The sequence below is a fragment of the Indicator indicator genome, chromosome 8 (genome assembly GCF_027791375.1).
Source record: "Indicator indicator isolate 239-I01 chromosome 8, UM_Iind_1.1, whole genome shotgun sequence".
Taxonomy (NCBI): Eukaryota; Metazoa; Chordata; class Aves; order Piciformes; family Indicatoridae; genus Indicator; species Indicator indicator.
In genome coordinates this window covers 4,761,124-4,780,827 of record NC_072017.1, presented here as the reverse complement: position 1 = coordinate 4,780,827, position 19,704 = coordinate 4,761,124, and the positions used below count along the sequence as shown (strand labels likewise).

At 42.9% G+C, this 19,704-nt stretch overlaps 1 protein-coding gene across 1 annotated transcript in view; it reads right to left on the bottom strand.

Annotated features, from left to right (window-relative positions):
* KCTD8 (potassium channel tetramerization domain containing 8) overlaps window positions 1-19,499 on the bottom strand; it is a 107,135-nt gene extending 87,636 nt beyond the window's left edge. The window contains exon 1 of the mRNA XM_054383146.1: window positions 18,656-19,499. Within this exon, the coding sequence (XP_054239121.1) occupies window positions 18,656-19,499 (844 nt within the window). The remainder of the gene's footprint in view (window positions 1-18,655) is intronic.
* Between the last annotated feature and the right edge of the window lie 205 nt (window positions 19,500-19,704).

The following is a 19,704-nucleotide window of genomic DNA, read 5'->3' as shown; positions in this document are numbered from 1 at the left end:
TATGAGGATAGGCTCAGGGAGCTGGGGTTGTTCAGCCTGGAGAAGAGAAGGCACTGGGGGGACCTTAGAGCTGCCTTCCAATACCTAAAGGGATGCTATAGGAAGGCTGGAGAGGGACTTTCCATAAGGTTGTCTAGAGATAAGACAAGGGGAAATGGTTTGAAGTTGAGGGAGGGTAGGTTTAGACTGGATCTTAAGAAGTTCTTCAGTATGAGCATGGTGAGACTCTGGAATAGGTTCTCAGGGAGGTCGTGGATGCCTCCTCCCTGAGGGTGTTCAGACCAGGCTGGATGAGACCTTGAGCAGCTGAGTCTAGAAGGTTGGAGTAGATGATCTCTGAGGTCCCTTCCAACCTAAGCCGTTCTGTGATTCTGTGACTTTAATTCCCACTGCAACATAAGAGTCTGCAGGACCAGAATAACTGGAAACTTTGGAGTTTTACCTCTGCATCTGTCCTAGCTGAGGATTTTCTCCTATCTTCCAAGAACATTCTTGTCCATACACCCCCAAGTTTTCCATTGGTTTGTGCCCTGTGCCTACATTTGCTTGATGGACATGCAAAGCATCAAACCTATTTTGCTTGGTCCACGTGGAAGTTAAGTACACATGACATGAGCATGCCATGGAGGATGTGATAATCTTACAAAACTTACAGAGCTCTCACAAAGACCAATACATAGCCTCCTCTATGTTATTTATTTCTCCAGCTCATTGTAACATCTGTAATACCACCCTGCTACTCAAAGTTTTCAAGTACTCAACACTGCAATCTACCTCTTTCCAGAACTATAGCAAAGCAGTGTTATATACTTGCCTGGTGCAGATGTTCTCTATCATCCTCATCACAACAAAACCCTGTTCAAGGTGCAGGCTCTACTGATGACCCTGAAAGTCCACAGAGAATTCTGCAGCCTGCTAAAAATACTGTCATTTTTTTTTTTTTTGCTCTCAAATAATGGTGTAGAAGAAGACAGCGAAAAGAGAACAGTTTTATGTGGCAGGGAGGCTCCTTTCCTCTCCAAGAAGGATTGGAACATCACAATCTTACAAGGGAGAAACATGTGGAGGGAAAAATCCTACTTAAAGATTGTAACTCAGAAAGGAGAACACACAAAAAAGCAAGGGTTACTTTAATATAATCTTCTCTACTTGATAACATAATTCTTATGTATTTGATGTAGGATTTAGCACTACATAAAATGATTACCAAATCAATATTTGTATTTTGGTAACTGTATATACCCCTGGATCTTTACATATAAGTATTAAGCCACTGAACTGAATCCAAAGACTTCAAGAAGCTTTGAATCAAGATGAAACAAACAGCTCTTGGTTTGTGCATAAGAATTTAGCAATTCTTTTGCATTGGAAGTCAGACTGCAAAGCAAACCCTTTCAGCACCCTAAACATTCAAATCATTGCCATGGATCACTGAGGTATCAAACTGCTTAAAAAATACATAAAATAATGGCAATTTTATAGGATATGCCAATACCAGTCTGAATCATATTGGCACAGCCATCTGTTTCATGGTTGCTATATAAAAAAAGGAATAGCCTCTTGCCAAGCATTCAAAGCCTGTCAACAATATTATAGCAAAAAATACTTTATATAACATGATGATATTGAGCCAAGACATCACAACCTGTCTAATCACAGTCTCACAGTATATCAGTGGTTGGAGGGGATCTCCAGAGATCATCAAGGTCCAACCCCCCCTGCCAGAGCAGGATCACTTAGGGACTCCACAACTCCCCTGGGTAGCCTGTTCCAGGGCTCTGTCACCCTCACTGGAAAGAAATTTCTCCTCATGTTGAGCTGAAATCTTCTCTGTTCAAGCTTGTACCTGTTGTTTCTCATCACTGTGCACCACTGAAAAGAGCCTGGCCCCCTCCATTTGACACTCACCCCTCAGATATTGATAGACATTGATCAGATCCCCTCTCAGTCTTCTCAAGGCTAAACAACCCCAAGACTCTTAGTCGATCTTCACAGGGGAGATGCTCAAGTCCCCTAAGCACCCTCATGGTTCTCTGTTGGATTCTCTCCAGCAGGTCTCTGTCTCTCTTGAACTGGGGAGCCCAAAACTGGACACAGGATTGCAGCTGTGGTCTCAGCAGGGCAGAGCAGAGGGGAAGAAGAACCTCTCCAGACCTGCTGGACACACCTTGCTTGATGCATCCCAGGATACCTCTGGCTCTCTTGGCCACAAGAGCACAATGCCTTTTCTTTAAATATTTAGGTTGTTAAATGCAGATAGATAATAATATGCACACTATACATGACTTAAGGTTATTATGTAGCAGATTCAAGAAATATTTGGGAATACTGTGCTGCAAAATGGCTAATATATTTCCAAGAGCAGTCTACAAATAAGGGTGGAAATCAAGCATTGAAAAGACAGTGAAAACAGTAGTAGCACAGTAGGTACTAGGCTCCTGATTCACATGACCACACAGGAATTTCAGTCAGAAGTTGTGAGGGCAATTATCTGGCCCTCTATGTTGTGCAGAAAAGCTTGTACCTCATAATGTAGAATTAAGCAGATTTAAGAGACCAATTAAAGTCTGGAGAAGAGCCTGCAAGAAATCCTGAAATGATGAAGCTGAGAGGGACTAAGCTTCATGATCCACTGCTTCTAGGTCACCACACCAGCTTAGGAGAAGAAGGGATGTGCTGAAACCCTGTGGCTGTTGTTCCTCAGGATCCCTTCCTCCCCTTTCTAGGAAATCCATCACCTCCACTCTCCCACCAGCAAACAACAACGAAGCCACCAGGGTTTGGACACAGCATCACAGAAGTTTTTTTAACACATTTAGTGTGGACATAAAGGAACAGAGTAGTTAACACCATCAATATATCAAAACAACATCTGGAATATTGTGTGCAGCTCTGGGCCCCTCAGTTCAAAAAGGACCTCAGGGAACTGCTTGAAAGAGTCCAGCACAGAGCCACAAAGAGGCTGAAGGGAGTGGAACACCTCCCTTATGAGGAAAGGCCAAGGGAGCTGGGGCTCTTGAGCTTGGAGGAAAGGAGACTGAGAGGTGACCTCATTCATGTTTATAAAGGTGTGGAGGGCAGTGTCAGGAGGACAGAGCCAGGCTTTGCTCAGTGAAGTTCAATGATAGGACAAGGGGCAATGGGGGCAAGCTGGAGCTTAGGAGATTCCACATGAACATAAGGAAAAACTTTTTCACTCTGAGGGTGACAATAAAATGGAGCAGGCTGCCCAGAGAGTTTGTGGAGTCTTCTTCTCTGGAGCCATTCAAAACCTGTCTGGATGCACTCCTGTGTGACCTGCTCTAGGTGATCCTGCTCTGGCAGCGGGGGTTAGACTGGGTTGTCTTTTGAGGTCCCTTCCAATCCCTAACACTCTGTTATCAAGACCTTCAAACCTTCTCTAGTTGGATGTAGGTGAGCTCATAGCAGGGGTACCAGTACAAATCTGCCCAATGCCTGCATCACTGTGAATGCTGATGGAAATACACAAGGCATGCCCTGCCCCAGGAGAATAACTTTAGGCAAGACAACATATTACCAGGCATAACTGACATGATTTCACTGACATCAACAGTGTTTTGACAACCTACAACTGACAGAAGGCTTATCTCAAGATCTTTTTATTATGCTGCTTCTCTATTCCTATGTATGTATATTTATCTATTAGGTGTCAATCAAGCAATACTTCTGGGTTATTTGTTGGCATAAGAGAATTTTCATCAGCAAAAGGGGTCTCCAGACACATCACTTCAGCAAAGTAATGTGGGAAAAGGAAGAGGTACATCCAGTATCTTTTTGTATAATCTTAGTGTCTCATGTTCCTTTCTTACATTAAAATTTCAAGAAAGGAAAAAAAAAATCAAATTGCTTAAATATCCTAACAGTTAACTACCTTACTTTTATGCTAAGCATGCATTCAGCAATGTATTACTAAAAAGTAATTTGGTATTGTTCATGTTTGCTTTATGATTTATTTGGTTTTTCTTTGCCAGGCTACAAAAAAAAAAAAAAAAAAAAAAAAAAAAAAAAAAAAAAAGCCCTGTTCAGCATTTTTACAGTTGCTACATAAATTGATTCAAGCTATGCCAGGGGGAAAATGCAGAAGCTGAAAATCTCCAGCAAAACAAAAATATGTCACATTAAAGGAATTCAATATTGAGAAGAAAAAAAAAAAAAAACACCAAAATGAAGAAAACTCAAAGAAATCCAAGATGGGTTTGTCACCTTTATTGACACTTAAAGAGGCAGAATCTATCTAAAGAATTACAGTAAAAATGGTTAAGAGGTTTAAACAATCATCACTTGCTAAATTAATGAGATTTTTTTTTTCTTCAAGTAACATGGGATCAACAACCATGGTGTTATCCAGCATCAAATGTTGAACATCCTTGCAGATTCTTTTTTAACTGTGGCAAATTCAGCATGAATTTGGACCAGAAAGTCCTGCAAGAAACTTTCTGCTGAAGCATTTGTTTCAATTTGTTCAATTCTGACTACAAGGAGGACACACCCAAGTAAGTAAAAAGATAAGATGAAGTAAAGGAGTTTGTGATTTTCAGAATAATCGGAATTTATAGCTCCCCAGCATTTGCTCCATTTACCTGATGCAGTTTACTCTGCCTTTTCCAAGAAGTGATTTCAAACAGCCAATGCCATAGCTGAAGTCACATCAGAGAAGAGAAATCACAGGGTAGTTTAGGAGGTCTGTAGTCCAATCTCCTGCTCAAAAGCATGGTCAGTTATGAGGTGAAACCAGGTTATCAGCACTTGATCCAAGCCAGTCTTCTAAACCTCCAAGGATGCAGAAGGTGCAGAGCACCACCACACAGCCTGTTCCAACACATGACTGCCTTGGTGGGGGAAATCATTTTCTTTATATCAAGAAACCTAGGAATCTATTAAGTTTGAAAGCTGAAAGTGTTAGATGGCTACCACATGTAATATTGAATAGTCTTAATTTACTGATCATAGAATCACAGAATTGTTAGAGTTGGAAGAGACCTCAAGGATCATCCTGTTCCAATCCCCCTGCCATGAGCAGGGACATCTCACACTACATCAGATTGCTCACAGCCACATCCACCCTGGCTGCAAAAACCTCCAGGGATGAGGCTTCCACCACCTCCCTGGGCAACCTGTTCCAGTGTCTCACCACCCTCATGGTGTAAAACTTCTTCCTAACATCCAACCTGAACCTATCCACTTCTAGTTTTGCTCCATTTGATGACTGAGAGCTAACCATTGCCAGAAACCAAACTGGTAAAAGGTCAATTTCTGTGTTGCTAAACCCTATGATAAGAAGAGAAACAAGTGCAATTTATTCTCAGTCACAGAGATGACAAGAAGAACTGAATTTCCCAAACCAGCAACCTAAATTTAAATTTGTTTATCCCTGCTCTCTGCCCAGTACTCAAAGTGCAGACGGAAATTTTCACTGAACTTCAATGTACTTTCAGAAAATCCATCCAAGATCACAAGCATTGCTTTGGAGGTCAATTTTAGACTCCTTATTATCCTCAAATGTGATTTTTTTTCCCAGGTTTCATCAAGACAGATCACTAGTAAACTCACTATTGATGACAGAGGATAACCTCAATTCCAAGAACATGTATTAAAATATATGTATTTTTTTTTTAAAACCCAGCAATGCATCCTCTCCAATTTCAGAATATTTTCACTGTTTTCACAAAGTACAGCTAAGCAACCCCCCTCCCCCAAGATTTTTGACACCTTTTTATGCATCTTAAGCATGACAATATAGAAAAAGTTATAAGTAATTGATAATCTGGAAGAAAACACATTGGAGAAAATCAATTTGCTGTTTAAATGATGTAAAGATGTTTTATTTGTAACAAGTATTAATGATGTGAGTATGTGTATTTTAAATAAAAACACCTTGTGCTTTTTTTTTTTTTCTCTCCACATTTTGCAGCTAAATGTAAAGAATATTTATATTAATTGTATTAAATTGGATGTTAAATGGTTGCAGAAACATTGCCACTTAATAAATACCAGTTAGAATTCCTGCCTTTACTGATGTCTTTGACCAAGAGTCCCTTGGTTTTCCTGCAATAAAAATAACTCACAGAGCCATTTCTTTTGTATTTTATGTTACAAAAAGCTTGTGAAAGTGTGAAAAGCTCCACCCTGAATCGTTGTTCTGGTATTTTGAGATCCTGAAGCAGACCCAGGATTACAGCACCTGGCCAGAAGTCCTTGGATGGGGCAGCTCTTGGCTTATTTGCTGGCATTTACAGCAAACAGATATGGCCACCACAGTGCCAGGCTCCACAGAGATACCTCCAGGCTGTACTGGCCCTGACAGACCTCCTGGGAGCCTCCTAACCCTGCCCAGGAGCCCATTTCAGCCCCCCCAGGGCTGGCAGTCCCATCTCCTCACAGTGCTGCCCAACCACTGATCTCACCCAAAAAGCACCACGAGGCAAGGGTGGACAAGGTTCATTTTTGCTTCTAAGTTTGTGTGGTACCCCTCAAATCAGAAAAGCAAAAGCATGGATTTGCCACAGGCTGCAGAGCTTTTATTCATCACATCCACAGCAGTGGGATTTAGGAAGGAAGCACTGCCAGAAGCCCGTCAGCAGGGACCCGATTAGAAAGACAGCTTTTAACCTAATCTCCTCTACCACGAGCATCTTCTCCTTCCTGTAATTAAATGTAATCACAGATGCAATTATTTAGGGGCATAATTCCACCAATTTAGACACCAAACCACTGCAGCTGCAGGTGGAAGAGGTAAACAGTGAAAGTACAGGAATGAAATGTCAGCGTTGCTATGACCAGAGGCTAGATTACTAGGCAGCCAAAAGTCATAGGAAGATAGAAACTTCTTAAGTTATGAGGTCAAATTCCAAAAATTGCAGTAGTCCTCAAAATTATCACATAATAATTCACCAAAGCATTTCTGAGAAGTTTGTCCCTTCTGTCCTCAAGAATTACAGGATTATTCTGACACCAAAGGATATCACTGTACTGCTGGGGATTGGGCTCGATGATCTCTGGAGGTCCCTTCCAACCCCTACAATTCTAGAATCCTACGACAGAGGTGTTCAGTAACACCCACAGCTAATGAAAAGATCCTCCTCATGCAAATAATAATACACCAGTAAACCTTTTTGCCACCAGACACCATTCTACTCCAGATGTTTCTTGGGAAACAAAAGCACATGCTTTCTCTAGCTCTGGTTGTAAGATTTAGAAACCGTTAAGATTTGTTTATTTCATCCCCAGCAACAAACCAACAGCATGAAGAAATCTCACAGGCAAAAGAAAGTGATCAGGAACCTGCTTGCTAGCTATGACAGTGCTGAAAGAGGTAAAGAAGTGATCAGGAATCTGTTTGCTAGCTATGACAATGCTGAAAGAGGTAAAGAAGTGATCAGGAATCTGTTTGCTAGCTATGACAATGCTGAAAGAGGTAAAGAAGTGATCAGGAATCTGTTTGCTAGCTATGACAATGCTGAAAGAGGTAAAGAAGTGATCAGGAATCTGTTTGCTAGCTACGACAAAGCTAGAAGAGGTAAAGAAGTGATCAGGAATCTGTTTGCTACCTATGACAATGCTGAAAGAGGTAAAGAAGTGATCAGGAATCTGTTTGCTAGCTATGACAATGCTGAAAGAGGTAAAGAAGTGATCAGGAATCTGTTTGCTAGCTACGACAAAGCTAGAAGAGGTAAAGAAGTGATCAGGAATCTGTTTGCTACCTATGACAATGCTGAAAGAGGTAAAGAAGTGATCAGGAATCTGTTTGCTAGCTATGACAATGCTGAAAGAGGTAAAGAAGTGATCAGGAATCTGTTTGCCAGCTATGAGAAAGCTAAAAGAGGTAAAGAAGTGATCAGGAATCTGTTTGCTACCTATGACAATGCTAAAAGAGGTAAAGATGCTCAGCTTGCTGAGGGATTACTAACAGGAAAAAAATAAAGCCTACAAGTAATGGGAAAGTAAAATCCCAAGCAGGATTGCAAATTGCAGTGGTCTTAGTTCTATTTCTTATGTAATTTTGGTTTACTCTTTTTAATATGATAAGGCTTATGTACACAGACAGTTGCTGACAGTTCCTGCTCTGAAGAAGGCGTAATTCAGATGGGTAAGTCACTCCCAAAGGCAGGTCTGGGATTTGACACCCAAATTTAAGAAGAGAGAACAGACACAACCTTACTTGAACGACACCATTCTGTCTTGCATCATAACTAGCTGAACTACTTTGCTCTCTTTCTTTCCCTCCTGAAGCCCACAATACCTTCAGCAGTATTGATCACACTTCTACAAGGCTGCATTTTGGTTTATTTAGAAGGACAGAATGAGTGATATTTATATCCCCAAACTCTGGGAAGAGACAAAAATAGGTGGAAAGGCAAGAGTAGCCATGCTTCTGCTTTGTTTCAGATCAGCTCAAAAGCCACAGTAGGCATTAACAACAGAAATAGTAACTGTTGTCTGAACAATGCTGAGAAGTGACTGCCTATAAATGGGTGACTGTGAGAAGAAAGGAAAAGCAAATGTTTGTTAAGAAAAGCTAGCAAAAGTGTTGTTTAGTTTTAGTCCTTCTCCACTGCATTATCTACACATTACACTGATTAAATTGTTGGAACTCTACTGTCTTATTTTATCTGCCTTCTAGCCCTCATGTAGCTGATTTTCATCAAAAATCGACTTGGATTAAAAAACACAGGTGAGAGAACACTTTTGCATGCACAAAATACATATTTGTCAGTACTCTCATAGTTTTGCAGCTATGGTGGTTTTAATGAGGAGCTAAGTAACAGAAAAAATAATCTGGTTGAATTAAACTTAGTAAGACACTATAAATTAAGTGGTTTGTACAGAATTTATTTATATTATCATGTATATATGCAATTTGGGGCCTTTTCCCCTCCTCCTGTTAAACATGAAGAGCTTCACAGATACCCCAGGCATATATAAAGTACTCAAAAGCCTTTGGAACGGTAGCACACAACTTCTGTGGAAGACATTGACATAGCTGTAATGCTTACAAGAACCTCTAAACACCTACCTTCAGTAAAATATAAAACAATTTCACTATTAGCTTAACTTGCAGGAGATTGTTTACAACAAACCGTAGCAAGAGTCCCTGGGCACCAACTCATGTCTCTTTGGGAATATTTGTTAACACTACTGCAGGGTAAAACCCACAAAGGATGAAAGAGAAAACTAAAAACACATCTGAAGGTGACTGTCATTTGCTTATATAAAATGTACCAACTGATTTCACTTCTGAGTTGTGTTTGCCTGCTAAGGCAAAGATAAAGTCTCTCCAGGCAGTAAGTATAATAAACTGAATATATGCTAAGTGAAGACTGGAAATACTTAGTTTCATTAATAGAAGTTAATGATGGTGTTGATTTCCCTCTTCAGTTTCTCAGCCCACTCCCTTTTCCCCTACAAAGCTGTGCAGCATTGCTACTTCCATGCATTAGTTACTGCTGCTGTGTCTTCTTGCACTTAGGATTTACTCACAGTATTTATTTTTTTTTAAGTGTTGCAGTATTCCTTTCAAAAGAAAATACTATTATTGTTTTTATTCTACAAGCCACTCTAGTTTCCTTTATTTACTAAGTGCATGTCACTGGAAGAGGTCAGGCACAGGGTACAGGACTCTAGCAGTACAAAGCAAACTCGACGTGCACACAGCCCAGAGGCAGTGGCAGCCACCCGGAGGCAGTGGCAGCCACCCGGAGGCAGTGGCAGTCCCCCAGAGGCAGTGGCCTCTGTTTCTGCATCTCCTTTCCTCAGAGGCCCAGCCACAAGGTTCAAGCATGCAGGAAGCAAAGAAAAAGGAACTAAATTTTGAGCCAGCTCCTCTCAGCTGGAAAATGTTAATGAAGGAATCATTGCACCAGCTGTAACTGAGAGCAGCGCTGACGCTGCTTACGGCCAGGCAGACCTCACCAAAAATGGGTGAACACAGTTCCCTGTCTTTGAATCCTGTTTGGAGCAACTTTGGGAAAGAAAATATCCAGATGGAAGTCATCCCATAAAGAAGACATAATATTTGAATAAATGTTGTTAAAGCGTTGCATTTATCTTATTTCTAGAAGCATGAAACTCTCTTTAGCACCCACTGGGATTTTTTCCTGTCTGTGGTGAAGCCCTGAAACTTATCCAGAGATATGATGATATAAATGGAGTGACACCTTGCAGCAAGATGCACTCTTTAATTTAAATACATCTTCTGAAGCTAAACTGTCAAAATGTAACAAACATGGCAAGGTTTGTTATCACAATCTGCCAAAATGCAACCAAAATGAAATGTCATTAAGTTTCTGTAAGTGCCATGAAAATACAAAACATCACTGCTTACCTCCTGCCAGGATTATGTGTACCAGAAACAATTATGAAGCCAAATAATCCCTCATGTAGGTTGAACTTCACTTTATATGAAAAAAAAGCAGCCAAAAAATATTTGCTGCTTCAGTCCTTGCTGCTGTGAATGGGACTTCAGTGTGAGTTTCACACACTGTTAGTCTCTATTTGTATAATTACTCTCATTTAGGTCAAAGGAAAAATAAGTCAAGAACTAAATTCACTCCATAATCCTGAATTTATATGAGGCAGATGCCACATATCCAATGGCCATTACTGGTTTAAAAATAAAAGTTAACAATCATACAAAATATGCAAAGGTAAGTGCTTAAACTCTACTAAGAACAATCATTTCATTTTAGACATAGCATTTCTTTCTCCTAACACTTAGTCAATACATGAATTTTAAGCAGAGTAAAAATTACCTCTCCTCAAAGAGAACATGCAGTTTTATAAAGCTAAAGTGAACAACCCCCCCAGGAAATCCATCATGAAACATTCGATTTGCTAAAGCAAAATTAACTTTGCCTAGTAATTTTTTTTTTTTTTTTAAGATTTTTCCACTGGATTCGCAGTGGCTTAGTTTATAAAACAACCATGACTTGTGTGCCATTAGTACTCTACCTGCTTTACAGAGAGATCTTCCGAGCAAAACTGGAATTAAATCATCCTTGGATAAAAAAAAAAAAATAACAACCAAAACCCAAGACATTCTACTTGCCAGGGTAGGATGTTAGCTGCTATAGTGACTTCAGCTTTTTTTCAACAGTTACACCAAGTCAAATAACCACCAAGAGCCTGTGAAGTGGAAAAGCCCTGCAGACATGACCTTACTCAACTTACCTTTGTAAGAGACTTCTGACATGACTGTGGCAGAAAAATAATCCAAACTGGAGACAGACAATCAGAGAAGAAATCCAGAGCATGGCCGTGCTAGTCACTTCTGCACTGACACCCAGGATCTGTCTGGTTGCTGAGACACAACGCAGGGCATGCTAAGCTGGCTGAGATCTACACCAGGCACCACACCAGTGTCAAGGAGCCCAGGACCCCAGAGAGATGAGATGCATGCACATCACCTTACACACTTTCCTTCTTTGCCCATCTAGGTATCTGGCTCACCAAAGATCTTGCCCTTAACCAGAGGACACTCCTAAAACATGCCCTATTACTTCAGGTCGCTTTGCTCATGCCACGCTGATGTTCAGCTGTGCCAAGAAGGCTTTCTGCCACTTCTCATGTCCATAGCATACTACTTTTGCCATCTGTGAGAGCTGCCTGAGCAATTTTTCCTATGCTTAAATGTGGAAGAAAGAAGCTAACGTGAAAATTGATGATCTTGCTGCAATGCTTAGTGAATTTTTGTTCACCACACAAATTCTCATCACAGTATAACAAACGTGGTATTTCACAGAATGGCTCAGGTTGGAAGGGACCTTAGAGATCATCAACTCCAACCTCCCCACCATGGGCAGGAGCACCTCTCACCTAGACTTGGCTGCCCAAGGCCTCATCCATCCTGGCCTTCAACACCCTCAGGGAGGAGGCAGCCACAACCTCCCTGGGAAACCCGTTTCAGAGTCTCACCACCCTCATACTAAAGAACTTCTTCCTAAGATCCAGTCTGAAACTACTCTCCCTCAGCTTCAAACCATCCCACCCTGTCCTATCTCTAGACACCCTCATAAAAAGTCCCCCTCCAGCCTTCCTGTAGCATCCCTTTAGGTATTGGAAGGCAGCTCTAAGATCCTTCTAGAGTCTTCTCCAGGCTGTACAACCCCAGCTCCCTCAGCCTATCCTCATAGCAGAGATGTTCCATTCCTTGGATCATCTTTGTGGCCCTCCTTTGGACTCACTCCAGTATCTCTGTGTCCTTCTTGTGATGGGGACACCAGAACTGGTATATTTGCTGCAAAGGAGAAAACTAGCAGTCAAGTGCCAACCATACTCCACTTAGAAAGCAAATATATTGCAAAATGTATTAGATTAGCAATAATGGTTTAATTTTAAATCCTGTACCTGGAATGATATTATAGGGCAAACTTTTGTACACATAAATTCTGCATCTGAACAGTAGGTAACTAGAAGTTTGTGTTGATAATAAAGAAAAAAATAAAAAATATAATTTGCTCATCTTCCTGTGGAAAAGCAAACATTTGCCTGCAACTACTGTCATAAATCCTTGACAAGGGATGAAGTGATCTGACACCAAAAAGCAGTTTTTCTGCAAAGATATTACAGATCCAGCAAAGTCAGCTTCTCCAGCACTATCACTTTGGTCTCATGTAATCCAAAAGAAGCACAAGTCAGGGATAATACCAAACCCAGTGTATTTCCATTCCCCAGCACCAGCAATCACAGCTGCTTGTATCAAGCTGCTTATTGCTTATCTAATATTGATCCCTGTATATATTCAGGATAGTTGATTTTCTCTCTTAATCTGTAATTTTACGTTTACAACACTGCACTACAGTTCCAGCCCTCAGTTCCAAATATCTGAGCAGTTCTACAGAACTTAAAAATATCATTTTAGGGTAATAAAGACCAGAAACTAGATACAATGATTGAAAGGTGATCACAAATCACTGTGCAGAGTCTTGCAGATTTATATTGACTCGTAAGAAAAATTAAAAAAAAAGGTTTCTGGCACAGTTTTTCACTGCAGCAGTGTTTTTACACCAGCTGTGGAGGAACAGAGGTTGTTTTCATTATTTCTTTATTAAAAAGTCAAATTTGTTCAAACTCCTTTTTAATCTCACATTTTAAAACCATTCTCAGATAGAGTCTCTTGGTTGAAATGATGACTAAAATCAGAACACCTCGTGTTAGTAATTTATAAGATTTGCTTTCCTCCCTTTACATTCAGGGACACATATTTTGGAAGAAAAGATAAAGAGTAGTCTATTATTCATTTATTTTTAAACTGTACTGCAGTTGAGCTAGGATCATAAAGCAGAATATCCTGAAGTTTTAAGTCTGATTTTCCAGGACAGCCCTACAGAATTTCTCTTCAAAGGGCTTCACTCAAGAGTCCTACCAGAAACAACATTCCTAGATATTGATACTGACAGAAATCCAAAGCTTTTCTATATTGTGCTTGTGACACTGATTTAATCCTTCAACTCTGCCTGTGCCACCAAAATTGCACTCTAATCTCTAAGGCTAGATTTCAAGTGCAAAGTAAATTGTCCAACTTTACCTTACCATGCCCTAGAGAAGCACTACCCTTGTTTTACTTAGGTCTTGATCTCCCTTCTCTCCTCAGCCTGGCATGTTTCAGATATATCAGTTCCATGTTAAAAAATAAATTTAAAATAGCATAGACACACCCCATGTAGCAAAAACTCTACCAAGTAAGCAGTGCTGGATGGACAGCAGCTTAGTATGGTCACAGATACCACCTGCAGAATGGCTCTTACACCACCCTGCCCTCAGAAGAGTGGTTTAGGCTTACCTGCCCACCCACCATTCCACCATTCACCATCCCAGTGGGATATTGAGCTGGATTTGGCATTCACAGAGCAAGTAACACTTCAAAGTATTTTACATACATGTTTGTTCCCCACATTTCAAGTGTCACCTGCTAGTTTCTTCTCGTTTTTATTGCAAAGACACAAATAACATTGGTTGGGTGGTGTTGTGAGCAGGTTTTTTTTGGGGGAAGGGGGCTTTGGTGGTGTGGTTTGAGTTTTGTGGGGTTCCAGGCTTAGTGTTTTTCAAAATGCCATGCTGTTTCCTACGAGTTCGTTTCTTCCAACCACTTATTCCCCTCTGATGACAGAATTATTATCACTTGTTTATGACAATTTCCACAGCAACCAATATAATCTCGGAACGCTGCGACTTCAAAGGGAAAATAAGCACCATAAATTCATGCAAATCTCACCTGTTACAAAGAAAAGTGAGAGAGAAGAAAACAGAAATTGTCACATGTGAAACAGAAATGTCAAAACAGAATGCATGTCAAAGTTTGGGTTTTTTCATTAAGTATTACTGCATTCTTCTTACAATAAACATTTCAGCTCAGCACTGAAAGCTCCCAGCTGAGCACGATGCTCTCAACACCAGTAAGTCAGATTGCATAGCAGATGCTAAATGTAAAATCCATTAAGACCAATTAGATTCTACAGAAGAAAAAAAATGGGCAGAGAGTGCACACGCAATCCTACACTACCCAACAATACACTGAGAGATACAATGAACCACCAAAAAAAAGACAAAAACCTTCAAAATGTAAATTGCACCCATTCCTCACAAAGAGAGCAGCTAACAGGTGCTGTTATGATGCCTGCAGCCACCTGAAGCGAGGTCTCCTGGCTTCTGGTCTCTTGTCTCTAGATAGAAGCAACTTTTGTGAAGGCCATGACCTACTAACACCAACAGGTAATTTATCAGTGATCCTCTGTGGCAGCTTGAAACTAGGAACAACAGTTTGAGCCTCTCTTTTAAACTGCACATGCACTTCATGTGACATTAACTGACCCTAGTCATCCTCACATGCACTAAGGTGAGAGTTTCAGTAGCATGGAGCCAAGCTATCAGCAAAAGAAAAAAAAAAACATAGAAGTCTTTTGTGGTACATTCTGGCAGGGTCTTTTCACTACCACGTCAAAACATACACCTTTTAGGGACCATTAAGAGACAGGATTTGTAATGGACACCAGGGAACTGTGTCCATCTCAGACCTAAGAGCCCTTTTCAGAAGCAAGATGCAGGTTCAATTCTGGCTGTGTAATAATTGCGTAGACAAATGAAGCCAGCACCGCATACATGATAGCCTGCACACCACTGGGGGCAAAGAAGCAAATGGTTTTTACAGGGAATTATGCATGCTAAGAAGAAAAGTCAGTCTCCCTACTTGTCAGGACACGTTGCCAAAGGCTGAAGCATTATTTCCTAGTAAGCAGTTTCAAACCATCTCTGGCTCTTCAATTAGCGTTAGACTGCAACAACTGATCCTTCCCTGGATATTAAGCAATTCACAAATTAATTAAGTATTTATATACTATCTAAGGTGATTTTCATCTGCTGGAACATTTAAGAATATACAGCAATTTCTATTTTTTTTAAAAAGGGTGATAGGTGTCCCTGCCCACAGCAGGGGGGTTGGAACTAGATGATCCTTGAGGTCCCTTCCAACCCTAACAGTTCTGTGATTCTATGATTCTATGGTCATTGTGACTCAAAATGCCCACTGAAGTTTGAGGGATAGCCCTGAAATCTGTCCTACAATCTATAGATTAAACTTTTGGCCTTCAAGCATTCATTAGCCACTCTCATAGAGCCACTCTCTGCCCATGGCAGGGGGGTTGGAACTAGATGATCCTTGTAGTCCCTTCCAACCCTGACTGATTCTATGATTCACAGCATGGTTTAGGTCGGAAGGAACCTTGAAGATCATCTAGTTCCAACCCCTCTGGCACTGGCAGGGACACCTCATCCAACCTAGCCTTGAACACCTCCAGCAAGGGGAGCTGTGTAATTCCACTCAGCTACTCGTGACCTAAGGAAATGAGTAGAATGTATATATCCTCATTTATTTTTCCAATTACTTTGCTGTCTGCCATTAGTAGAACACAGAGCCGTCCAACAAGTCCTCAGGAGAAATGGTGAAAGAGAAGTTTACGTGGTTGCTATAGAATTACAGACCAACAACAAATGTAGTTGCTGATGCTCATGCTGTGAATAACAAATGCCAAGTCCAGCTAGGGCTTCTTCCAGTGGAACATAAAACTAGCTTTCTTCTCCACTAGGCACCAAATTAAGTTTCAGGTGCTGGCCAAGGCTGGAACAGGCTCCCCAGCGTTTTTTGTCGTGATATTTTCATCTGTAAAACACAGTCCAGTGTTGGACATTCTCCATGAGAACTCTTGAAATCAGCAACCTCCCAGCCAGAACTGCGTCCTTTCTGGGGTTCATGGGGCCATGTGGCAAGGAAAAGTGACTGCTCTTTGTGTATTATTGAGCTGCTTGTGAGTGAGGAAAGAATGTGGCTGGCTAATGTGGCTGGAATGCCTAGAGCCCCCTACCCCAACCACTCTTCTTCACTCCTGGTGCAGAGCAATAAGGCTTCCAAGGTTTATTCTCCTTGCAATGGATTCCTGCGCAGCAGTCTGGCAAAGCAATGGCAAGCAGCACCCAAGCCAGCAAGGGGATTTCATCATAATAACATTGTTTTAGCAACAGTCTTTATCAATTGAACATTTAGTCATCTAAGGAAAAAACCCAAACAAACAAATCCACAAAACTAAAACGTTACTTCAGGCATTGCTTTGCTTGTTTCTCTTTGCGTTTTGGTGATTTTTTTAAGTTTTGTCTCCATGTTGCTGTATTTTGGAAATATCTATTTACCCATACAAAAATGTCTAAAATTGTTAAACAAAAAAGGTTGCTAAATGCCTAACAAGCAGCCAAGACTAAAATATGCTCCCTCTCTTCCCCCCCTACTTTTATCTCAACCATTTTTCTTGCATTCAGAAGAAAAAAAATCACTCAAAAATAATAAGAAAAATCTTAAATTTTCAGTTGAGTGTAGCCACTTAAGTAATTGTTTTACTTATGAAAACATCATAAGCGAGAAAGCTAAAAAATTACAACAACAAAAAAATCACGTTGCAACAACATCCAATTCATGCCTGGCATTATTCCATGTAAATCAGCAGTATTACACCAGGGATTAATTTGGAACACTGATCTGAATTAGAGCACTGCTCTATACAGCAATTTCATCATAACACACACACAGAGAAATAACCCAAAACATTATGAGCATCACAAATGCACACGGGTAAGTCTGCACCTATAAATCTCTTTCTGAGCAAACACAACAGACTCTTCTGTAGTCTTGGTAATAAGGTCTTTCTACTGCTTATAACATCAGTACATTCATTTTTCTCTGAAAGGAGACTTAATAGTCATGTAAAATACCTGGTGAAAGTCCACCCAGAAGAATGCAAAGCTTCTTTACTGCTCCTCTGCTACTCAGCTTTTACATATCCTAATGAAATATGACTATCAGTAGGTTATGCAATGAATCTTCAAAATCTGTTTTAATATAGTTTTGAGGACTAAATACTTATGTCTGGGTGGTCACTGCCTGTACAATATACAGCAATGAAAAACCATTTACATTTCCCTCCTCGACTAAAACTGTGCCAAGGTCCAGCTTTGCATGCAAAACAGGTTGCTTCCTGTTTAGCTGCCCTACCGGTGAAGTTAGTTAGAGGCTGCATCTCCCACCTCGCCAGAGGCAGGCAGATGCTCTACCAAACCATCCCTCCTGCGCTCTGGGAGCGTGAGACCACACAGAGGTAGGAGAAGGAAGAAGTGAATGGAGAACACCTCTGTCTTCCACAGGCTTACTCGACTCTCGGAAACATCTGTCATGTTTAAGGCTACCTCTGCCCTTCCAAGACAAATCTCTGCGAGAGCCTGGTGCTCGCCAGCCAGCCAGCCAGATGGGGTTCACTACACAAAACCACTGCCCAACCATTGCCCTACATGACACAACGTACTTTGCCAGACTGAAACTCATTCGTCATCGCTTCATTTGACTATTTGCGAGTGACCTGAAACCTTTGAGACTACCGATAGCCAGCTAGCAAAGTTGCTTAGGAGCTGTGTACTGGTTACAGAGTATTTTTTTTCCTTTTTGCCATTTTTTTTCCCCACCCTGAAGCCAGACTCTCTTGCTCCGCGGGAAGTTGGGCTTGTGCCCTCGCTGCCCCTTCCCTGACAGAGAAGACCGTGCCCAGGCGCAATGCGCTCACTTGGGAAGGAAACGCAGGGATAAAATATTAAAACCCTTCTTGATCGGGGCTCCACCGTTGCAGTCTCTGCACCGGCTCGTTGCGGGGAAGAGCCGCAACCGCCCGCGGCGGAGCCAGCCCTGTGCACGCGCCCCCTGTCCCAGCCAGCGGGGCTGGGACCCCCCGGGCGCGGCGGCCCCCTGGCTCCGGCATCGGCGTGACATCCCCCTGAGAGACCCCGACACCGGGCAGGCGGTATGGCACGGGGGAGGGCTGGCTCTCCCCCGCAGCACATTCGACACCGAAGGATTGCTCCAAAGAGTTGGCGGGGAGCTGCTCCCTAGTCGCGATACGGACGGGGCAACCCTATCCTGCCTCCCCGCCCCGCCGCCCCAATGCACGAAATCTGAACTGTGGCGGTGACAGCGCCGAAGAAGAGGGTAAAGAGGGTAACCCTCATTTCCCTGGAGCTACATGTTGCTTTGGGACAGCGAGGGTGCAGATGTACTTCTAACTGCCCCTCGTCCTGGGGGTTGAATGCAGGGGGGCGGACAAGCACTTACTGAAGAAGATGTACTCAGTATAGCTGCTCCAGATCTTGTCGTCCCTGTACTGGTTGATGAAGGCGGCAGTGCCGGTGGAGTTGCAAGCCACCATGTGGAAGCCCGCCTCGGAAAGCCGGTCGAAGGCTTGCTCCAAATAGGTGAATTTGAGGTAGAAACGGGAGGTGTACTTCTCGGGAGGGCGGTCGGGATCGCGGCTCTCGTTGAGGGTCTCTCCGAAGACCTCCTTGGCCAGGGCGATCCTGCCGCACACCATGATGCGGGCGACGCGGCGGAACTTGGCGTCCGCCTGGTTGTCCCGCACCGTGGTGTAGGAGCCGCGGTAGCCCACGGTGAGGAAACCCGAGCGCTTGTCCAGCGCCGACCGCTGCAGCCGGTCACTGCTGCCCTGCGAATTGCTGTCTTCCAGGTCGCTCTGGCAGCCCTCGTCGTTGAGCGAACTCTGCTTGGTGACCTTGGGCGAAAGCAGCTTCACCAGGTCCCCCAGCTGGAAATACTCGGCCTCCCGCAGCAGCCGCTCCTTCTCGGGGAAGTGCTCGGGCAGCGCCAGTTGCTTGTCCCGCAGGTAATCCAGCACGTACCTGAAGAGGAAGCCGTCGCGGTCGATGAAGAAGCGCGCCCGGCTGTCCCTTGGCAGCTGGCGTGCCGCCGCCGGGCCGCCCCGGCACGGGGAGAACATGGTGGCCAGCGTGCTGTCCGGGACGCTGAGCAGCGTGGAGTGCCTCGTCACGTACACCTGGCCCCCCACGTTCAGCTCCACCACCTCGGGGAACGGCGAGACCGACGGTCCCGACACCATGTCGCTGATGGGCAGGATGCTGCCGCCCGCCTCCTTCAAAGCCATGGCTGAAAGCGGGCGGCCGCGAAGGAGGGTCTCCCTCCTAAAAAAGGCGGCCTCCCTCCCTCCCTCTCCTCCACCCACCCTACCCCTCCTTCTCCTCCTCTTCCTCTTTCCCCGCACCGCCCGGCGCGCCCGGAAGCGCCTGGACGGAGCCGATGCACCCGCCGCCCTCCGGCACTGCACGGCGCGGGCGGCACGGCCCCGAGGA